We start from the raw sequence: 20,493 nt of genomic DNA, 5'->3' as shown, positions 1-20,493 counted from the left end.
TAATAGGAAAACACTTACAGGGAACATTTTTATTGCACAACAATGTACTTTTACTTTTAATACCTTCAGTACATGTTGCTGATAATACTTAAATACTTTGACTTATGTAAGGTTTGAATGCAGGACTTTTAAAGTATCTGAATACTTTTAAAGGATCTGAATATTTCTTCCACCACTGTACAAGTGAATAAAGTGTTGCCATGCTGAACGTTAATACAGGGAGTCAGTGGATATTGACACACACTCACTCACTCACTGGTGAACCAAGGCATTTTTTTTAATAAGTTTGATTACATAAATGTAACAGTGAACTGGTCAAGAGAAGGGGGGGAGGGAGTAAATGAACAAATCCTTGATCATATTGTTCACAGTTAAGGCAAAGATAATACGCTTTCAGGCTATGTTTAGTAGCTCTTTCATGGAAAGAATAAAAAGCATTATATACACACATCCTCTTTTATAAACTGCAGGCTTACTCGATATGATGATACTGTTCATATAGTTATGTTCACAGTCACCGTGATAGCAGCTCCTGTACATATACTGTATATGACCTCACGCTGTGGTATTGTAAGAAATAAAGATCACTTCACGAGTGTCTGTAACTTAGAAAAAAGGTCAAACATTCTGTTTAATACTGTGGCCTACTGTTTGCTCTAAGTTATGGATAGTCCAATAAGGGTTTTGCTTTAAGTGACATTACTAGGGCATGGAAGTACAGTAAAAGAACCAATGGCTAATGTATATGTAAGCTACATTTTATATCCGTCAGTATGTCATCAGATGAATAAATAAAATATACTCTATGGCATTTATGGAAACAAGCATACATCTTAGAGAGTGGAACATGTCACATAGACTTATTTTATGAACTGGATAAATTAAAAGGCGTTTCATGAAGGCCACAACAGAAATGACATTCTGATCACAACATATAGACAGTGTGGATGTCAATAGAAAAATAAAAATGATTTAGCAATTCCTCTCCAAGATACTCTTGATTTTGACCACTGAAAATGTTTTGCTTTCTGTTCTCCTCTATCAGCATTACTTTGTCTCAACAATAAATATGCATTCCAAACCGTCTTTATAATGCACCCTCTGTCAGGATAATGTCAAGCTACATAGATGATCATTTAATCATTGTGCTCTGTAATACATTTTAATGTAATATGTAACTAATACTGATTTTTTTTCAAACAGAATATTAGATTACACACACGTGTTGCTATAAAGTCAAATTAGCCTGCATGTATGTACGTATATATCTGCATTTCCATGCCGATTCAGGATCAGTAACAGTCTGGACTGAAAAAACAAAATACGAAGTACGAAAATAAATTCTACGTTGAGTATTTGGCACACGTTTAAGTAACTTGCTCTCTTATGTGTGCACAGTGTGTCTGTGTGATGCACTTCTGAACAGATGCCATATCATCTGTTAGATGCAGAATGCAACTGTCTGCCTAGAAAGCTACCTAAATAATGTCAAAAATAATATATGTGCTAAGCTGCCTGAATAAATTATTATAATTTCTCATATACATACATCTAGTCAGAAGGCTACAGAAGCCGTCTTTTCATAAAAGTGCGCTTACATCCATCTTGTGCGTTATAAGACTATTCACAGCAGCTCTCTCTCTCTGTCTCGCTCTCTCTGTGATCTCAAAGTGATACATGTTCTACAAACATCTACAGATTCATATCACACACATCACACCCATCAGTGCTCTGCCTGCTAGGAGCCGCTCAGCAGGCCACGGGTAGTCAGCTGCTGGGACGGGGAGACTGTGGAGGTGTAGTGCCCTGATGCTCCACCCGGGGGAGCTGCTGCCTCCAGTAGGTGAAGTGGCTGTAGGTGTCTGAGCAGGGGAAGTCTGAGGAGGAGGCCCGCGTCTTCAGAGGAAACACATGGTCCACCACCTCACCCAGACGGACGTAACTGAAGAGATGAGGAGGTAACAATCAGACATGAATTAAATGAGCAAACCAAGCCTTGTTGTTCTGAAGTCATTACGATGTTTCCTCCTAGAATGTATCGTGTAAACTGGATGCGGTACTCACGATGAGATGTTGGTCTTGGCATGCTCCTGCACTAGCTCTCCTTTAGGGTTTACTGTAAAAATCCTGTTTAGAGGCACTCCTACTTCTTTATAGGAATATACATCCTGCAAATATAAATGAGAATTGAGTGTTAGTGTTAGTGTTAGAAAAGACGTTTATCTAAATGACATGCATTTATGCAAGAATCTACAGCAAAGATGGCTTTCATTTTCAACCCAAAAAACTCCAGCTGAACCAAATGTTATATGTGTGTGATTACCGTTGGTCTGTTGCCAAACGCTGCATAGAATGGTTGTGTGTTGGGGTAGAAGAGGTTCTTGATATCGTTGAGACACTCCACCTTGAATTTCTCTGGTTTCTTCTCGATCACTTCCCTGTCAAACACAAACGATGTAACCAACGATCAGCCGAGTACAACAACGCTCAAGTCTCCTGCATCTTCTTGCACATTGTTACATGACTATAGTAAAGGGTGTGTGTGTGTGTGTGTGTGTGTGTGTGTGTGTGTGTGTTTGTGTGTGTGAGAGAGACCTGTGCAGAGCTGAAAAGAGGCTGCTCGGGCTGAGAAGGACGGGGCCTATAGGAAGCATGGTGCCTCTCTCGTTGACCCAGTGTAGGTAACCTCTGGTCATGTCAGCCATGCCGATAGCTCGAGCTGAGCAGTACAGGAACTTGTAGCCATTTCTGACGGAGCGAGAGAGAGAGAGAGAGAGAGAGAGAGAGAGAGAGAGAGAGAGAGAGAAAAAGAAGAAAGAACAAGCACGTGTATTAACAATGATCACTTAATGACAACAAATCAGAGCATTTTTCAGAGCTTCTTTTGGCCTCTTTAGTGGAAAATACATATCTATTTTCAAGCAATGTGTGCCTTTTGTGCTTTGCTTTGAGTGAAACTATTCAAAGCAATTCACATCCAACACTGGGTTAGTAAATTAGTGCTTACTGGCTGACTTTGTGGTAGAGGTGTGCAATGCCCTGGTGGGTCCAGTCTTTCCCCAGTGTGGGCAGGATATGACCCAGTGTGTCCGACCTGGAAATACACAGCACAAAAATGACATTGAGACATGTGAGCTCAAGCTAATGTATGTCCTGCACACAGCTTGTATATGACCCTGTCATCTTGGGCCATATCTATATACATTTACACCCCAAACCAAGTTAAACTGTATAGTAAAGGTGGCTGTAAAATAGGGCTGTGTATTGGCAAGAATCTGGCGATACGATACGTATCACATACATGGGTCACGATTCAATATATTGCAATATATTTCGATTCTGTGCGTAAGGCGATATACTGGGAATTTTAAAGTATAATTTTAGAAAAACAAATTTTTCAAAAAAGACATGATGTTCAAAGAAGATTACTTTACGTAAACAATTCAGTACACAGAAAATCAAACTGACAGTTTGGGATTGTGGTTCACAGGTTCTTAGTGAGCATATTTGTGTATGCTAAAGTAGGCCAAAGTTCAGCCATAGCTACATTGTTAGCTTATAGCACAAAGTCAGGCACTGCTAGGCACTGTTAGGCAAGGACACTAGTAGTGTGTCTCAACATAGCCATATAGCGGTAGGAGGTTTGAACACAACATTAATGTGAACCACTGTCTTACATGAATATTTTTTTGTAATAAAAAAATAAATCAATATTGCCTTTTGGAAAATCAATACAGTATTGCAAAATAAAATATAATAAATAAAAAGTGTTACGATTTTTTCTTACTACCCTACTGTAAAAGTATGTGTGTATTCACATGTATCACACACCTGGTGATGGTTCCATCTATGTCAGAGATAATTATCTTGTCATCCCAGTTCCAGAGGTAGATGGTGCCCTGACAGCGACAGGTTCCCTGGTACTGAGTGGTCACGCTGAACATAACATCATTAGGACCATCCTGCAGCTGCAGAGACAGCTGTTTGTGTGTGTGTGTGTGTGTGTGTGTGTGTGTGTGTGTGAGAGGGAGGGAGCGAGAGAGAGAAAGAGGGAGAATGAGATACGCTACATGGAGGTAAAAACGATGGCTATAATAAATAAAACAGTTCAAAGTCTGCAGTGTATTCATTCCAAACTCCTCACCAGCTGCTCTGATGTGAGTCGAAGTGTTTTCTTATAAGTCACGCCTCCCGGTGTGAGCCCAGGCTCTGATTGGATGGTGGCAGAGCTCTGTTTGGCTGCCCTGTGGTCTTCATCACTAGAGGACGACTCTTCTTTGCGTCTAACATCAGACAGGTTGACAATGTGTTAAAGGATGTTTAGTCCTGTCAGCGCTCGCTAACTTAGAGGATATTTTCTGGCATTGAATGGTTTTCAGGGTTCCTCACCTGCTTGACATTTTCCCATCCTGCTCATCATAGCCACAGGCCCCACGCTCAGAGACGGAATCCTACAGGAGGACAAACAGTGTTAATCTGTTTTACTCACTCATGTAGTGGATCTTTATCAACAGATGAAAAGAAATTACCGATTTGGTGCTGCTGTTTCTGCCTCGCCAGGAGAACCACCACCTCCCTCCTTTCTTGGGCATCTTCTCCTTCATGATGTTCTCCACCGCAGCCTGGAGCAGAGCACACACAACCCCAAAAAACCAAAACACACTCAAAAATGAACTTAAGCCAAACCAGACCGTAAATCAACAAACAGTAACGCAGAAGCAACATGTGTCTGTGGTTGGAATGGGGAAAACAAAGCATGTATGGTGCTTGGTAGTTTGATACGGGACAAAGAATGGGGAAGGTAGAGAAAGTAAAAACAGGAGAAAGAGGCAAAAGAGTGACTGACGTACTGAGCTGTAGCCTAGCACACCAGTCAGACAACAGAGAAGAAACTCTAAAGCTGAGTGAATATAACTGAGGCAAGAGGACTAATGAATGGATGGATGGATGGATGGATGCATGCATGCACCAATGGGATGGGAAGGGAGGGGAACAGAGGGGAAGACAGGGTTTAAGGAGATTTAAACAGATTCAGTGGATTGGTTTGTCACACAACATAAAGTCTGTCTGAGGCTGCAATAACAGAAGATTTAGACTGTAAGGTTAGATTGCACATTATGCAACCTAATGATAGCTAGAATTATTTAAGGTGCATAGGGATACAAACAGACAGGGTTTCATTCCAATTCCCTCATACAAAAACAACTATGGTCAGAAATCCTTTTTTCATACATACACCAAAATTTGGAATGACATTCCCCTTCACATCAGAGCACTACCACCTATTACATATTTCAAAATGGCACACAAACTGTTCCTTCTCAACAGTTACACTTGCACACACTGATTGTTTATGTATTGTCCAAGTCTTGTTTGCACTGTCTATATTGTTGTTTTCAGTTGTCTGTATCTGTCTAGCCCACGCTAATGTCCTGTACTAAATGTTTTTGTCCTTATGTGCCGAAGCTGTATTGTTGTTTTAGCTGTCTGTATCTGTCTAGTCTATGAAGATGTCCTGTACAAATGTTTCTGTCCCTATGTACTGTAAGTTGTGTCTAATGTTTTATGTTTCTGCAAAACAGGAACCTGCTGGAAACCAATTTTTAAACTGAGTCAGGCCCGTTTATATTGTGACTTAATGTTACTTTTAACTTTCCTGTATAATAAATGAAAGAAAGAAAGAAAGAAAGAAAGAAAGAAAGAAAGAAAGAAAGAAAGAAAGAAAGAAAGAAAGAAAGAAAGGGTGCAGTACCAGTTTCACTCAAAAGGGGGAGTGGTTTTCATGTAGCACAACCACGGTCTGAGTCATTAGTATCTGTGCTGTGTATCAATTTCTTACCTTTGGCAGTGGTTTCTGAAAGGCCTGCATAGCCAGCATAAGTGGAGCCGCAGAGCTCCAATTATAGTATCTGAGGGAGAAAACAAAATGTATTTTTATCAACTTCATAACCGTAGCAAAAAACACTTTATGAGCCCAAATTATCCTGCAGACACTGCAGTTTCTGCTGCAATGTGTGGCAGTTCAATCTATAAAACATACAGTGGATTATAAACTGCTGATAGCCTGCTGGTTTTACTATATTTAGACACAAACATGTTTTCCCTCTAGCAAATGTGTCTTACTTGGAGCCAATTTTCACAACTAAGTTGGGGTCGTCGATGATGGAGGGGTTTTCCGAAAACTGCTGGTAAGAGATGATCTTCTCATGGAACTGCTCTGAAAGGACAATTTCATGTTCAGTTTCCCTTTTGCCCCCAGCTTACGACACATTGCGTGACGTTTGCAGTCAGCATCTTACCTTTAGTGATCTCCCTGTTGTCATTGAGTCCTCCACACAAGGAGATGGCGATAGACGGCATGTCAGCCAAGGGGTCGCAGTAGCTGTCCACTCCGCTGTCCCCTCCAGAGCTGAGCGACTGTGGGGACAGACTGCTGCTGTGGAGGCCCGGGTCCGAGATGCTCCTCACTGCTGCACCACCGTCACTTCAGAGGAGAGGTGTTTTGTTCGGGGTCAGCCCTATGTTCCCACAGCCCAAAGGTCCCACAGCCCTATGTTCCCATATTTCTAAGAATTTTCTTAAAATTAGGCCCTATGTTAGGGTTCTGATTACATTCCATCTGTAGTCCATTGCTACTGGATAATAGGTTGGGTGTAACTGGCTACCAAAGTGGGAGAAAGGGGAATAAAATCTGATATAAATTTATGAAAAAGGAACTGGGGGAACATAGGGCCTAATTTTGAAAAAGAATCTTAGGCACACTCCCGTTTTGTTCAGTGGTGGAAGAAGTATTCAGATCCTTTACTTAAGTAAAAGTACTAAAACGACACTGTAAAAAATACTCTGTTACAAGTAAAAGTCCAACATTGAAAATGTTACTTAAGTATGTAAGTATAATCAGGAAAATGTGCTTAAGGTATTACAAATAAAATTAATCAATGCAGAAAAATCCTCACATTTTAGTTACTTGTAGGCCTATATAGTGTTGGGTAGTTGACACACTTCAAGTGTTTTGTGTGCAAAATCTTAATTTGTAAAGTAACTAGTAACTGAAGCTGTCAGAGTGATGAAGTGGAGTAGAAGTACAAAGTGGCATGAAAAGAAAAGTACAAGTACCTTAAATGTGTACTTAAGTACAGTACTTGAGTAAATTTACTTAGTTACATTCCACCACTGGTTTTGTTAAGTATAGTTAAGCTCATTATGTGATACGTTTCTGACTCTGTCATACCTCTTAGGGAAATAAAGGGCCGCCACTTCAGGCTCCAGCTCTGTGATGTCATCCAGGTAAATTCCATCAGCCCCAAGATGGCGGCTTCTCTTGTCTGCAACAGAGAGACGACTTTTGAGATAAACTGTCAGCTTCTTGTATTTGCTTTTCTCCTGGGTTTACTCGTGACAAAATCACTTGACAGCTTGGTTTTGAATTGACAGTGAAGTGGTTTTCTTCTAGCCATCCATTGTTTTTTTTGCTGTATTTGGTTTGTGTTAAACTAAAAAAGGCTTTCTTAAAACCAGCAGATTGGGTTGGGTTATTTTGAGTAACTATCATTATATTTAGAAAGACCTTCCGATAGTATTGTTTTGGTGATTTTAACACCACAAACTGAATGCCATTGAGCTAAACAGCAAAAGAGAGAACTACAGCTGACAGCTTAAAACCTCAGCTAATGAACTTATGGTTGGTTAAATCAACAAGACTCCCAAAGGAATGATACAGTTTATTGTGTTGGTTACCTTTTCTCTTGGATGGAGAGTCTGTCTTTCCTGGTGGACGACACATTGTCTCCTCCGTGTCAGACATCATACAAGCTGCTGCACCTCCGGCTGTCTGGGTCTCCATCCTCATGGATTCGGACTCCATCTCAACTGTCTCCTCACTGGTCTCCTCTGGCATCAGCAGTCTGAGTGCTGATATTTCTGAGCAGGGTCCGCACTGTTCCGAAGACGCCTCGTGAGTTATCACACGGAAGTGTGTGCTCTCAGAAAAAGGGATGGATACTGGGCACACTTGTTGAGGGTCGGATTTCACTGGAAGGAAGGATGGCTAGGAGAGGATGAAACAAAATTAATATATATATATATATATATATATATATATATATATATAGTTATTCTATCTGTGTATATATGCACAGTGGACACTTTTGGTTACCGTGGCAGCCTGTGGCAGCTCTCCCCACGCCCAGTGCATGGTTGGATTCTGATTGTCTGACGGCTTGCTCATTAGTTCAGAGTCGCTCTTGGAAGAGGTGGGACGAGAGTTTCCAGGGCTGAGAGAGGAATGGAGGATAAACCAACCATTAAAGAGCTGTTTCTTCTGAATAATACCATGTCGGTCTTCATCATACAGTATAAGTGAGTGAAGCACCTCTGAATAGGGCTCCACTCTCCATCTGAACGAGTGTAGAAAGAGCCGCCTGTTGTCTCATCTCTTAAAACGTCCCGAGATGAAGTCCTAAAAACACAGAACAAATACTGTATATGTACACCATATCATTGCATGTCATTAATCTGCTTTTTTTTCCCGTCATGTATTGTGTCTTTTATTTCATGTAATTTACCTTTCACTTTTCATTCATTCATTTCAGACCCACAGAGATCATGCCTGAACTTGTTGCACTCTGCCTGCACTCAAAACATAACATGTCTTGTAGCTAGAATACTGTATTATGATTGAACATATGTGCATATTGTGAGACCACATGTGAGTTTCTTTTTGACTCCCAAATTGTAATTATGCTTGGTTCGAACAGTTAACATTAAAATAAGTAAAAAAATACCAGAAAGGCAGATTAATAGTGGTTTGGTGTTTAAGGTAGATCGTTCCCTTTAATAACAAAGCATTATAACAATGTGTTTACACATTGCACATCTTTTTTTTTTTTTAAATAACTGCACTTGCATACGCTTAGTGTTGTTTTACAGTATAGATGACCCAGAATTTAGATGTAATGTATCTCACACACACATGCAGAGAGGAAAATAAATCTGCCTTGTAGCAGTTATTTACAACAGCTGCTGTTTTCATTCATAATAAATGGACTTAAACACTTACAGTTTGGGAGGGGCATGACTCTTATAGCTGCATGCCTGACCGGTTTACGCACGTGCTAGTCTGATTTAGATCAAATGCCGCACTGCACACCAGAGGCCAAGTCACATGTTGGCATAATGCATGCACATGAAACACTCCTTAACAAAAACACACACAGTGAAGATATTTGCTCTTTTCAAGTGCAAAGCTTCTTCTTTCTAAGTTGCATGTTTCTTAACCATCACATGGCTGAAGTACTGTAGTGGTTTCCAGAGGAACTTTGAGTGTCTTTTCAGAGTGTGCCAATGCCACAGCTGGAAGCCTCTTCACTACAGACTCTGGTCTGTTCATTCTCCACTTCCAATGCAGCTGCTCTCAATGCTCATTTCCCTTATTTTTTCCCGTGTACTGCTTTTCCTCTTTTTGCTTCCTTTATTCCTCTTTTCTTCCATCTCCTCCTTCCCCTTCTCCACACTTTCTCACCTGTTGCTCTGCATCTTCGTCATTTCATCTGAGCTGATGTCTATGGTGAACATGTCTTCATCCTCGGAGTAGTCCCCACTCTCCTCTCTCCTCAAGCTGTCCGCCCGAGTCTTCTTCCTCCTCTTCCTCCTCTTCTTCGTCACCACACTTCCGGTCTCTCCCATGATCCCCGAGGAGCCCAGGGTTTGTACGGTTGGCCCGGAGCATTTCCCCATCAGGGAAGAGCTCATCAGAATGGCTCCATCCGACAAGATCGGAGAGGTGGCCAGGTAGGACGGAACCACTTCCTGTGATAAATTAGATCAAATCAGGGCAAAGATGCATCAATAAAACGCCTTTGACAATTAACTAGGTTTTGAGATGAGATTTGAATCACTCAACATCAAGTAAATGGGCATTTATTATTTATAAATTCCTTTAGTGTTTGTGTTCACATGAATTGTTTAAGTGCATTTGCAAGCAACACATTTGCTGTGCTGTGCAGTTGATTTGAAACACGTCCAGGCCAAAGAAAAATTGACTGTGCCACCTGCATTAATAATACCTCAAACACTAAAATACAAAATACTACTTCCAACATATCTTCTCTGGCATCCACCCTGACGATTTCTGTAAGGGGGTTGAAAGAAACATTTCTGGAATAACTCCCGCTGGAACACAAAGCTACTGTTAGTGTTTTGCACAGTTTTTTGAACCGAGGAAACTGTGTACAATCACTGCCAAACTGTTGCAGCCACTTCTCCTTTAAGGAGACCCTTTGCCAGCAAAACCAAACAGCCCATCCAAAACAGACTCCGTTCCTCAGTTCTGTGTATAATACCTCCTTCTAGGAAATAAAAAGGCTTTCCAGGAGGGTGTCCTGTGGGGGAGTGTAAACGTGTTCATGTGTGTGCAGACATATGGAAAGAAAGAGAGAGAGAGAGAGAGAGAGAGAGAGAGATAACCATATGATTTGTGGTCTCACGTTTTTCTTCCCTGTGCCAAGAAAAAATGGTTCAGAGCCCGCCCCCCCCCCTGTCCTTTCTTTTCCAGGCCTGTGGGAATCTGACACCACTCTGGGGAAATAAATCACCCGCTCCCCTTGTTGGTGCCGGGCCCCCACGCGGCCTCAGTAGTTCACCGCTTGTTTGTGTCGTTCAGCTGCACGCATCCTCATGTGCATACCATAGCGTAGAAACATTTTATAATGACAGTACACACAACTTGGCTTTTTCAACCTGCAGCTCAAAAATCTTGGAAAACCAAATGAAAACAATTGATGTTGAAATAAATCCGCTTTCCAAGAACTGAGGAAAAAAAACAGACTTTTTTCAGAGTTTTCCATGAATTAAAGTTTTGAATGGCTCTCATGGGTTTCATAAACATAAAAACATAACAAGTGTAACGATTTTGAGAAAGAGGAGGGTATTTCTTACTACATCTATTGTCAACCTTTAACCATTTCTCTACACACGTCCTACTTAAAGGAAATTTCTTAGCCAGGAAACTCAAGTCTAGCATGATCCTCAGTCAGTCATTAGGCCCCATCATTTATTAGGTCAGAAAGCCTGCGTTGGTAGATGCTGCATTCAGGACTCATTCACTCACTAATGAACAGAGGAATGCTGGTTAGCCAAAAGGAAAGAAAAAAATTCCCATCCGCTGTGCAAACTCTGCACACAGCGTGACCTTGTTCAAGTTACTACAGTATGACTGCGCCTCAGGAGGAAGATAGTTAGGATAGCCCTTCTCGGTTGTAAACATGGGTGTGTCTGGGTTTCAGGGTGTCAGGGGGGTGGAGACTGATGTGTGTTTTCATTTAAATGTTGATTTTATTTGAATCAATGTCTGCCATTTAACTGCTGCTGTATTACACTTTGAACTGGAGCATCTTACATAGCCGCTCACTGCTCAGTTATGGTCATGCTTACCTCGTCATTTTCTGTTTCTTGCACAAAGAATGCCTCTCCGTTGTCCCCAAGCTTCATATGGAGATTCACTGGTTCTCCATTGATCTCCATGTCCACCTGGAGGACCGGAGAAAGGGGCAAAAGAGGGAGAAAAACAAGACTTTAAACATCAAGCATCTGAAAGTCCACAATTGTCTCAATGTAACAACAAAGGAAGTTGCCCATACCACTTTCTCTCGGGAGCGGAGGACTCCCATTTTGCCGAAGCGAACATGGAAAGGTGAGCACTGCAGGGATCCATCGGGCTGTCTCACTACGATGACGTCAATGCAGCCAGAAAGGGTGGCGGGATTGAGGCCTCGGTACAGCTCTTTGACCTGGACAAACACCTGGCCCGCCAACTGGCCCACGTAGTTCATGGTCTGAAGGGTCTGGGGGAAGGAACAGTGTGAAAGGGGGACGAGACGGGACAGAATTTCTTTAGCAATTAAAACTATTAACTACATCCATACCAAAAGGTCCAGATTCACTACCTAATATAGTCCTGATCACTAAGCTCCACAATACTGTCTAAAACTCAGTCAACCTTCAGAGGAGGAGGTGTTGATGCACCAGCATCTGCTGTGACATTCTTCAGTCTGTCAATCAAACCACAGATGACGCATAACTCTCCCTCAGGGGCATGGGGTGAAGTTATTCCAATACTCTGATCTGTCGTTTGAGCTAGGGAAAGAGGACATGGAGGCTGGTTCCTGTTCAGTACTACTTGTAGTTTTTTTCCAGGACTGTCTGTGGCCTACATACTGTGGCAAGAACCTGTTGCCACTTTGACCTCCCCACCTTCTTCTCCCCTTCCTTCCTGAATGAGTGCGGAAATCCTATCCGACCGTTTTTCATTCAGCAACCCCCAGCAACACAGGTCAAAGGACAAGACAAGTTAGACCAGTCTGGGCTAGGTGATCATAACCTTCCATGATGTTTATTGGCTGAGCTGAGGCATCTTGGTACCTACAGCAGATGTAAGATGTGAATGTCGCCAATAAGGTTAGGGATACTGTAAGGCAAAAACTAGACTGAACACATTAGTCTTACAATGATGATTGTTCATATGTTGCATTGTTATCTAACAACTTTAGACCTCTTAGAGAGAAAAGTAATGTAGTCCTTAAAGGAAGCTCGAAATGGCGATAGGTGTAAACCGCGGCCTGGGTATCCTGCTCTGCCTTTGAGAAAAAGCTCAGATGGGCCGATCTGGAATCTCCCCCTTATGTTGTCATAAGGGGCAAGGTTACCTCCACTTTCTCTGCTTTGCCCTCCCAGAGCATTTGGCCCGCCCATGAGAAAGAGAGACATCATGGCTTGCAAACAAGCGAAGCATGGCAGTTGGTCAAACTGATCAAACCACACTCACACAGTCCTAATGAAGCAGATTATCAGAGTTTCTTTGAGAGCAGTCACTTATGATTTGAAGTCAGGCTTTCAGGGGCTTCAAGCAATGCACACACACTTCCTCTTGTAGTTGTAACATTTAGTCCTGTCGCTGGTTTCCTGTTCAGTTTACTGCCCAAATACTTTCTCAGATGAACATCAAAAAATGGCTGGAAAAGAAAATAATATTTTGTTCTGTCTGATATCCAACAAACATTTAACATTTGGACATGAATTCCTAACTTCTCCATTCTAGTATTGATCTTTCCGTATCCTCTCATTTGATCACATTTTCCACTAGTTGTGACAGCTCAACTCTAAAACAAACTACAAGGAGCATGCAGAAGGTAAGGAAAAGAACTAAATCCATTTCAAGAGTATCTATTCAACCTCATATGATGACAACATTATTTACATTTCTATGATGCAAACAAACAACGTGATACATCCCATTTGTAAATCGTTCCCGCCTTATTAGGGTTTGCAGCTGTCTAATGACAGGCAAGGGGGTCTGAACTTGACTCAGTTGGCAGTGGGCCACCAAAATGATTGCAGCAACAGGGAAGATTTGGAACAATAACCCCCACCTCCCACCTTTGAGCATGTGAGCAGAGAACAGGCTCCTTACAGAAGAACAGGGGTTCTAATTTTAGAGCAGCAGATGAATATGAGGAGCAATAACAATGTCTGAGTCTTGAAATGCCTCTTATAGATTACCTTAACTGTCTGTAAGCATTCATTTCACCTATTATTGAGGCATTGAGTTATCCAAAAATAGATTCTCTTGTGTTACAGATGAGATAAAAAGAGGGATGAGGTCTGAAAACTGCTTTGTTTCAAAAATGAGTGGTATTGGATAAAAGGTATTCTTTGAGGAAATCCTATTTTTAAAAACCAGTGACTGGTAAGGCCATTAGTTTGATAATGGGTTTACAAGCTGCAGTTATGAAGATTTCCTTGTCCTTCTGGCTGGGCCACTTATAATAGTGAATAATGTGTTTCAGGTATAGAAAGACTGTTTCACTTTCATCAAGTCTCAACGACCATATTACACATACATAACCCATGGCTCACACGATATTATACACTCCCCAATTATACAGTGGAATGTAATGAATTATTAGTTAAAAAGACAGGCAGTCACGAAATATATATGTGCTTCACACCAATCAGCTACAGTTTTCCCAACCGCACATTTAAAGAGAAATACATTTAAGAATCCAGTAGATGTATACTATAACTAGCTCATAACATCCTGCAAATAGACAATGTTAATGCATGATAAATGATGACGAGTAGGCCATATAATGAGTTTAAGGACACATTATTGATCATAACAGATATGTAGGCTAGCTATAACTGTGTGAAAATCAGATATCAGACAGCCAGGTGCATAATACAAATACAAATCCATAATACAAAACAGGCTCATAGCCTACCTTCTAAACGGTAGCTGAGTATGCAGACAGCCTTTAACATACGGAGACTGGCGTTTCCTCAGCGGTGAATGGCAGCTTAACAACACATCATAGAAGCGGAATTTCCCGATAGAGGTGATATCTGAGTGTTTAATAAGGCCTCGACGTGGTGTCACCGCCTTTCAGCGACAAAAAAAAGTATTTTAAGTCAACGCGATGCTAACTTCTCCCTTTGCCCCGTCTCTGTGTTTCTCTCGCTCTGTCTAGCTCAGCGAGCCTTGTCAGTGGATGACATCATCTGCATGGAACCCCCCGCTGACCAATCAGCGTAGAGCTGTTGAGTTGCCAAAAGCATCGTTTCAGCTGCCACAGTGGCAACACAATTACAGCTGCTTTCATTGTTGCAGACAGTTTACTGGTTGCGTCAAATTGGTATTCTCAAAGTGGAAGTAGCGTTTGGCGTGTTTTGTGGCTTTTATTCGTTATTATTTTAGTCGACAAGAGCCACGAAATACCACTAATTATGCATATATATATATATATATATATATATATATATATATATATATATATATATATATATATATATATATATATATATATATATATATATATCATATCATCTATATATATACGAATAAAACAGCTGCTATACATATCGTACATATATATATATACGAATAAAACAGCTGCTATACTATGACGGCGGGAAATAGCGGGGCTTACGTCAGCGTTTGAAGTCACTCAGTCACTCTGGCGCAGTGAGGTGATCTTTCAGGCCAATCACAGCCCTGTATGATAGCACATGCGATGTTGGCAGTAGCCACAATGTGTGTGTGTGTGTGTGTGTGTGTGTGTGTGTGTGTGTGTGTGTGTGTGTGTGTGTGTGTGTGTGTGTGTGTGTGTGTGTACGTGTGCATTCGATCTAATGGATTTTCCAGACCATGAAGCACACTTTATTGGCTAAACCAGAAAAGGAAGAATGCATTTGTTGTATGCAGAGTGTTTTTCCTCCAGTTGAGCGGAGCCCTTAGTTGTTATCTTGTGGGGCTTTTGTGTACTTTTCAAATGCTCACACCGATCATGCCAAGTGGCACGAAAGAAATAAAGATAAAAACAAAGACATGTTCCATTGATAACTTTGAAATAGTTGATAATTTCTTGAGTAGCAAGCAGTGCATTGTCACATGTCACACAATGTCAGAGCTGCGGTCTCATCCTGCACTGTTCCGGCTGTCTGTGTGTGTGTATGTGTGTGTGTGTGTCTGTGTGTGTGTGTGTGTGTGTGTGTGTGTGTGTGTGTGTGTGTGCGTGTTTTGTGGTTTACAAGCTTGCAGGTTCAGCATGTTAAGTTTCAATACCAGTTTGTTGAGTGAGAAGTTTGAAGTTTGTTTCGTTAGACTGCTGCCCCTGCACTAATCTGCAACCTCATCTGACATTATGCAGTTTTATGAATGGATAGATTGGTGGTTCCTTTTATTGCATATGTTGTGTAAAATGTACTATCATGTGGTTTGTCATTCAACCTTAAAATGAGACATTTCCCACGAATGAAGTGTGCTCTTCAAATTTCTCTCTCGTATTGAGCATTTGTTTCTCATTTGTGAGGAAGCTCTTCTCCCCTGTGCAGCTACAGTTCAGTTTAATTCATCACAGTACAAGCCACTTGCTTGAAAATGTGACATCAAATGTCTCCATCCAGAATATAAAGTATAAACAGTAATAATGCTGTACGTGTGACACATATTGTTATAACTCAACACTAGCAGTGGTCAGCCCATTCTGGCACTGCTACACATGCAGAGATCAGTCTTTATGTCACTAAGATTCTCTGAGGATGAGCCAGCTGCCCTTAGACGTGTTTCTAAAAGCTACATTGCCAGGAAGAGCTGAGCTCAGCCAATGTACTCACATGATAGCAATTTCATTTTTAACATGCATGGTCAGTGCTGTGAGCAGTATCAGGCTACGACAAACATGTTGACACTTTAACATTAAGTGTCTTGTTACTAAACCACTCAGCAACATAGTTCAACAAAAAAAAAACATTCAGCTTTTATTTGCTGGGATGTTCTAAAACCTTCAAATATCTAAAACTTGACTTTTTTGTTACATGCATTAACACAGACTTACAATTTGCCTAATTTGGTACCTGTAGGTTGATCTCATTTAGCATTGCAAAAAAAAATTCACCCTCCATACTCGAAAGGAGTGTCTTGTCTGGTGTGGTCCCATACACACAGCCAATCACAACTTTGGATATAGAGATTTGTAGCTATGAGCTGACTGCTTCCTATGCACCAATCACACTGTAGTACGGCAACAATTTGTTCAAAAGCCTTGCCGTAGGACACAAACCCGGGTCTCCTAAGGTGAAAGTCCTGTGTTTGTTTGACCCATTGACGGTGCTTCAACAAATTCATTGCATAACATTTTAACACACTCTGCTTGGCACAGGCTATTCTGTCCTACAGAAACATTATGAGCTGGACTATTAGCTGGATCTGCCAAACTGTGATAGGGTGATTAAAAGGAATGATTACTTGTCCTTAATTAGTGAGATTATAATTGTAGAACACCTTCTTGGGATAAACATTGTTGTGTTATGGCTGTGGACTGTGAAACGGAGGAGAAACTGAGATTTTAATAAGTCAAGATTTAAAATGGGGATATTTATAAAAACATATATATATAAAATAAAAAGGATCACAAATATCGTTTAGGATGTTTTGGTCACAACAAAAGGCCACGTGATTAAAACATAACTCTCGCCAAAATGCAACCTAGTGTCTTTTTGTGAATGTACCCGAGTCAAACTTTCGTTTAAAAGCATAATTAGGACGGAACAGCAACTTTTAAGATTTGCTGTATTTTCGTTTTCAGTCAAATGGCCTTTTGAATAGGAGCGCTAGGGGCACTGCTATCGCATCACAATCTCTATTTTTAAAACACTAAGAAGGCTCAACACAACATGAAACTTTGCTCAAAGTATCACCAGGGGCTCTACCCATGAACTCGAGCTTTGAGAACATTGTTTGTGTACACAGACACTTTTTGACTCGCAAGATGGCGGCGGGCGGAAAAATCAACAGCTAAAGTGAGTTGTTCAAAACCTTTCTTTTTAGTACCCTCTGTGTACACAAACAATGTTCTCAAAGCTCGAGTTCATGTGTAGAGCCCCTGGTGATACTTCAAGCAAAGTTTCATGTTGTGTTGAGCCTTCTTAGTGTTTTTTAAAAATGTTGATTTTGATGCGATCATAGTAGTGCCCCTAGCACTCCCATTCAAAAGGCCATTTGACCAAAAACGAGAATACGGTCAATCATAAAAGTGGCGTTTCCGTCCTAATTATGCTTTTAAACGAAAGTTTGACTCGGGTACATTCACAAAAAGACCCTAGGCTGCATTTTGGCGAGAGTTACACTTTAAAACAAGATTAAGAACTTTCTTAATCATGTGGCCAGGCCTTGAAATCAAGATTGTGTGGCATGTCACAAAATCCCACAAAAAAGAAAGAAAAATTGTATAGGCCTATTTATGAATGAATATCCTATACATGTATGCATTACACTCACAAATGCAAAAATTGCCATAGATATCTCCTAACATTTACCTCACCTAATGAGTCTGAGTTGCAATTGTCATTTTGCATGACACACATTATTTTCTTCCGAGGATCCCTTCTTACCAAAATAACCTAAACTCAGAAAAATCTAAATGGGTTTAGAAGATCACTTCATCCATCAGGCTATCCCTCTACCCCACTTTAAACTAGGGTGACCAAACGTCCTCTTTTGCCCGGACATGTCCACTTTTTACCTGTCCGGGGCGTCTGGGGGGGTTTTATAAAATTCATTAAAATGTCCGGTTTTCACTGTTTTTCATGGGACCATTAAGCGTGTACTTAAATTGACTGGCACTTTGCTCAACACAATACTACGGTAGGCTTTGTTGTGTGACGTAATTCCCAGAGGCTGCCTTGTGAGCGGCTCTGCGACGCGCACATACACAGGGACCAGGGCAGACAGACAGGGACCAGGGCAGACAGACAGGGACCAGGGCAGACAGACAGGGACCAGGGCAGACAGCGGAGCAGCATTACACACAAAATGCCGAAGCGTTTCCTGCTAAAGATTTCCCACCGTGGTCAGAAAACACAGGGGAGACACTATGTTTCTCTCACTAGGACTCTAGAGTCGATAGGACTCGCTCGCTGTCACTCTCACTTCCTGTCCTCTTTTTTGGAAATCAAAATATGGTCACCCTACTTTAAACCTGTCCCCTCTTGCCCCCCCTTTTACACCCTTCTTTTCCCTCCCAAGTTTCAGTCGGAGCAGATCGCCTTACGGGGGCACACATCCCTGCTATCCTGTCTCCCCTTATGTCCCTAGCTATAGGACCGCCTTACTCTCAAATGCTGTCAGTCAGATATTTTATTTATGTATAAAATATCTGAATGAATATGAAACTTATGTCTTCAGTCCTGCTCTGTGGTGATACAAAACACACAAACACATGAGCTTGCATCCATGTGCCTGGACACGGTTATTCCTCTCTGTGCATTTCTCTCAATTCCTGCTGTCAACTAGATGCGTGTAAAAGCACAATCCTTCACCTTTACATGCATTGTGTTCATCAAGATGTAGCCTATTCTCTTTTATCCATGTTTCATGCTTTTTCTTCCACACGTGCAAAGAATTTACAAACTACTTTACCCAGCTCCAGGTGGTGTCTGTGGCATAGCGCTCAACGGCCTCATCAAACTCTTCACCATCCTCCGCTGATGTCATGATTCCATAATGTGTTTGAGCCCAGCTGCAGGTCTCAGGTCTTAGCTACCTCTAAACAGATATGTATGTATGAAACTCCACAAGTCCGATCCAGTCTACAACTTAAGTCTTCGCTCCGTGAGCATGTCAAGAGTCTGACTGCCGTGTGCAAGTGGACAGCGTCTGACTAAATTTACCTGAGCCCCCTGGTCAGAAACCTGAGACTGGTCATCGTCCACCAGACCCTCTGACTTCTTAGGCATTTGAGGAGGGGGGGCAGGGGGGGCACTTGTTAGGATTGTTTGTCAGAATGTTAGTTAAGTGGACTTTACACACACATACACACACACACACACTTGATCACACACACCAATCAGACGACAAATTACCTTGGTACAGAGCTCCCCCTCCCACATGAATGTCTGACAGTTTTTTCAATGTGTAAATTCCTCATTAGTTAACAGTGTCCAGAGGCGTAAGGTAGTTACGACGGCCCCCAGTGCATTACTACTGCTTTTATGTTTGAAATCCATGACTGCTCGCTTGGCTTGCAGATGTGCTCAGTTTGTCAGTCTTGACAGATTTTGCGGCTAAACTATCTACCGTATATCGTCTCATCACATGATCAAATAGAGACTCGACATTGGACATCGACATACATATTACTCAGCAATTACCATTGCGTAATCTGTATACGCAATGGTAATTGCTGAGTAATATGTATATAACAAAAATACCCCACAAAAAGTACAACAACATTCATTCATTGAATAGTTTTTTAGATTGCTACTGACTATTTTACAAAATAAATAAATAAATAAATACCATGTCTCTCTCTACAGGCCCCCCAACTCAGGGACCCCAGTGCAACTGTGCTGCCTGCACTGTCTATATTTACGCCCCTGTCAGTGACTGTGACACCTGTTGTTACTGTTGACCCCATGACGGTGGTGAAGTCACTGACATTCAGACAAGATCAGAACACCTGTTACATGGGAGGGGATACTTACTTGGACTACCCCAAGTCTCCCTGGTACACTGTTACCACTTAATGTTTTTGAACTGGTAACCTTTGGTGTATATTTGATAGACCAGCTGACTGCTTGCATCCATGGCACACTGCAAAGCCTTTTCAATAAAAGTCTACACTGCCATCCAGTGGTTAAAAAAGGTAACTACATGCGAATTTGGAATTAAAGGCCTAGTTGCATTCATTTGCTACCATAGACACAGTCTATGTTTGCTACATTTACATGCGACAAACATACTTATGTGTCTTTGGTAGAATAGGGAACTAAGGTTAAATATATCCAACAGAACGTATCCTCTCAGTCACATATTCTATGAAAAACAACAGTCTACTAGTGTTTAACTTACAGTTAAGCCGAGCCTAGCCTCACTTTTTTGGATTACAATTATATTACATTTTAAATTTAGGTCTGGTTGGATTTTGTTGGTCAAATCTGACA

General features: G+C 41.3%; 1 protein-coding gene across 2 annotated transcripts; it reads right to left on the bottom strand.

Annotated features, from left to right (window-relative positions):
* Window positions 1–261: 261 nt before the first annotated feature.
* On the bottom strand, window positions 262–19,216 carry LOC114573090 (phosphatidate phosphatase LPIN1). 2 transcript variants are annotated; one of them, XM_028605013.1, is made up of 20 exons: window positions 18,971–19,216; window positions 11,637–11,840; window positions 11,431–11,526; window positions 9,521–9,807; window positions 8,372–8,458; window positions 8,156–8,273; window positions 7,738–8,047; window positions 7,232–7,325; window positions 6,300–6,484; window positions 6,124–6,217; window positions 5,840–5,909; window positions 4,530–4,622; window positions 4,390–4,451; window positions 4,145–4,283; window positions 3,832–3,980; window positions 3,008–3,094; window positions 2,596–2,748; window positions 2,324–2,438; window positions 2,065–2,168; window positions 262–1,942 (listed from the first exon to the last, which is right to left on the bottom strand). In XM_028605013.1, the coding sequence occupies exons 1-20, from the start codon at window positions 19,043–19,045 to the stop codon at window positions 1,768–1,770; spliced, it is 2,697 nt and encodes an 898-aa protein (XP_028460814.1). In that variant the 5' UTR covers window positions 19,046–19,216; the 3' UTR covers window positions 262–1,767. The 2 variants fall into 2 exon arrangements, with proteins under 2 accessions (XP_028460814.1, XP_028460815.1); XM_028605014.1 differs by lacking the exon at window positions 18,971–19,216 and adding an exon at window positions 14,277–14,696.
* Between the last annotated feature and the right edge of the window lie 1,277 nt (window positions 19,217–20,493).

The sequence above is a fragment of the Perca flavescens genome, chromosome 18, assembly GCF_004354835.1.
Source record: "Perca flavescens isolate YP-PL-M2 chromosome 18, PFLA_1.0, whole genome shotgun sequence".
NCBI classification, from domain to species: Eukaryota; Metazoa; Chordata; class Actinopteri; order Perciformes; family Percidae; genus Perca; species Perca flavescens.
Note: the sequence above shows the minus strand (reverse complement) of the source record. Positions and strands in the feature narration are given on the sequence as shown.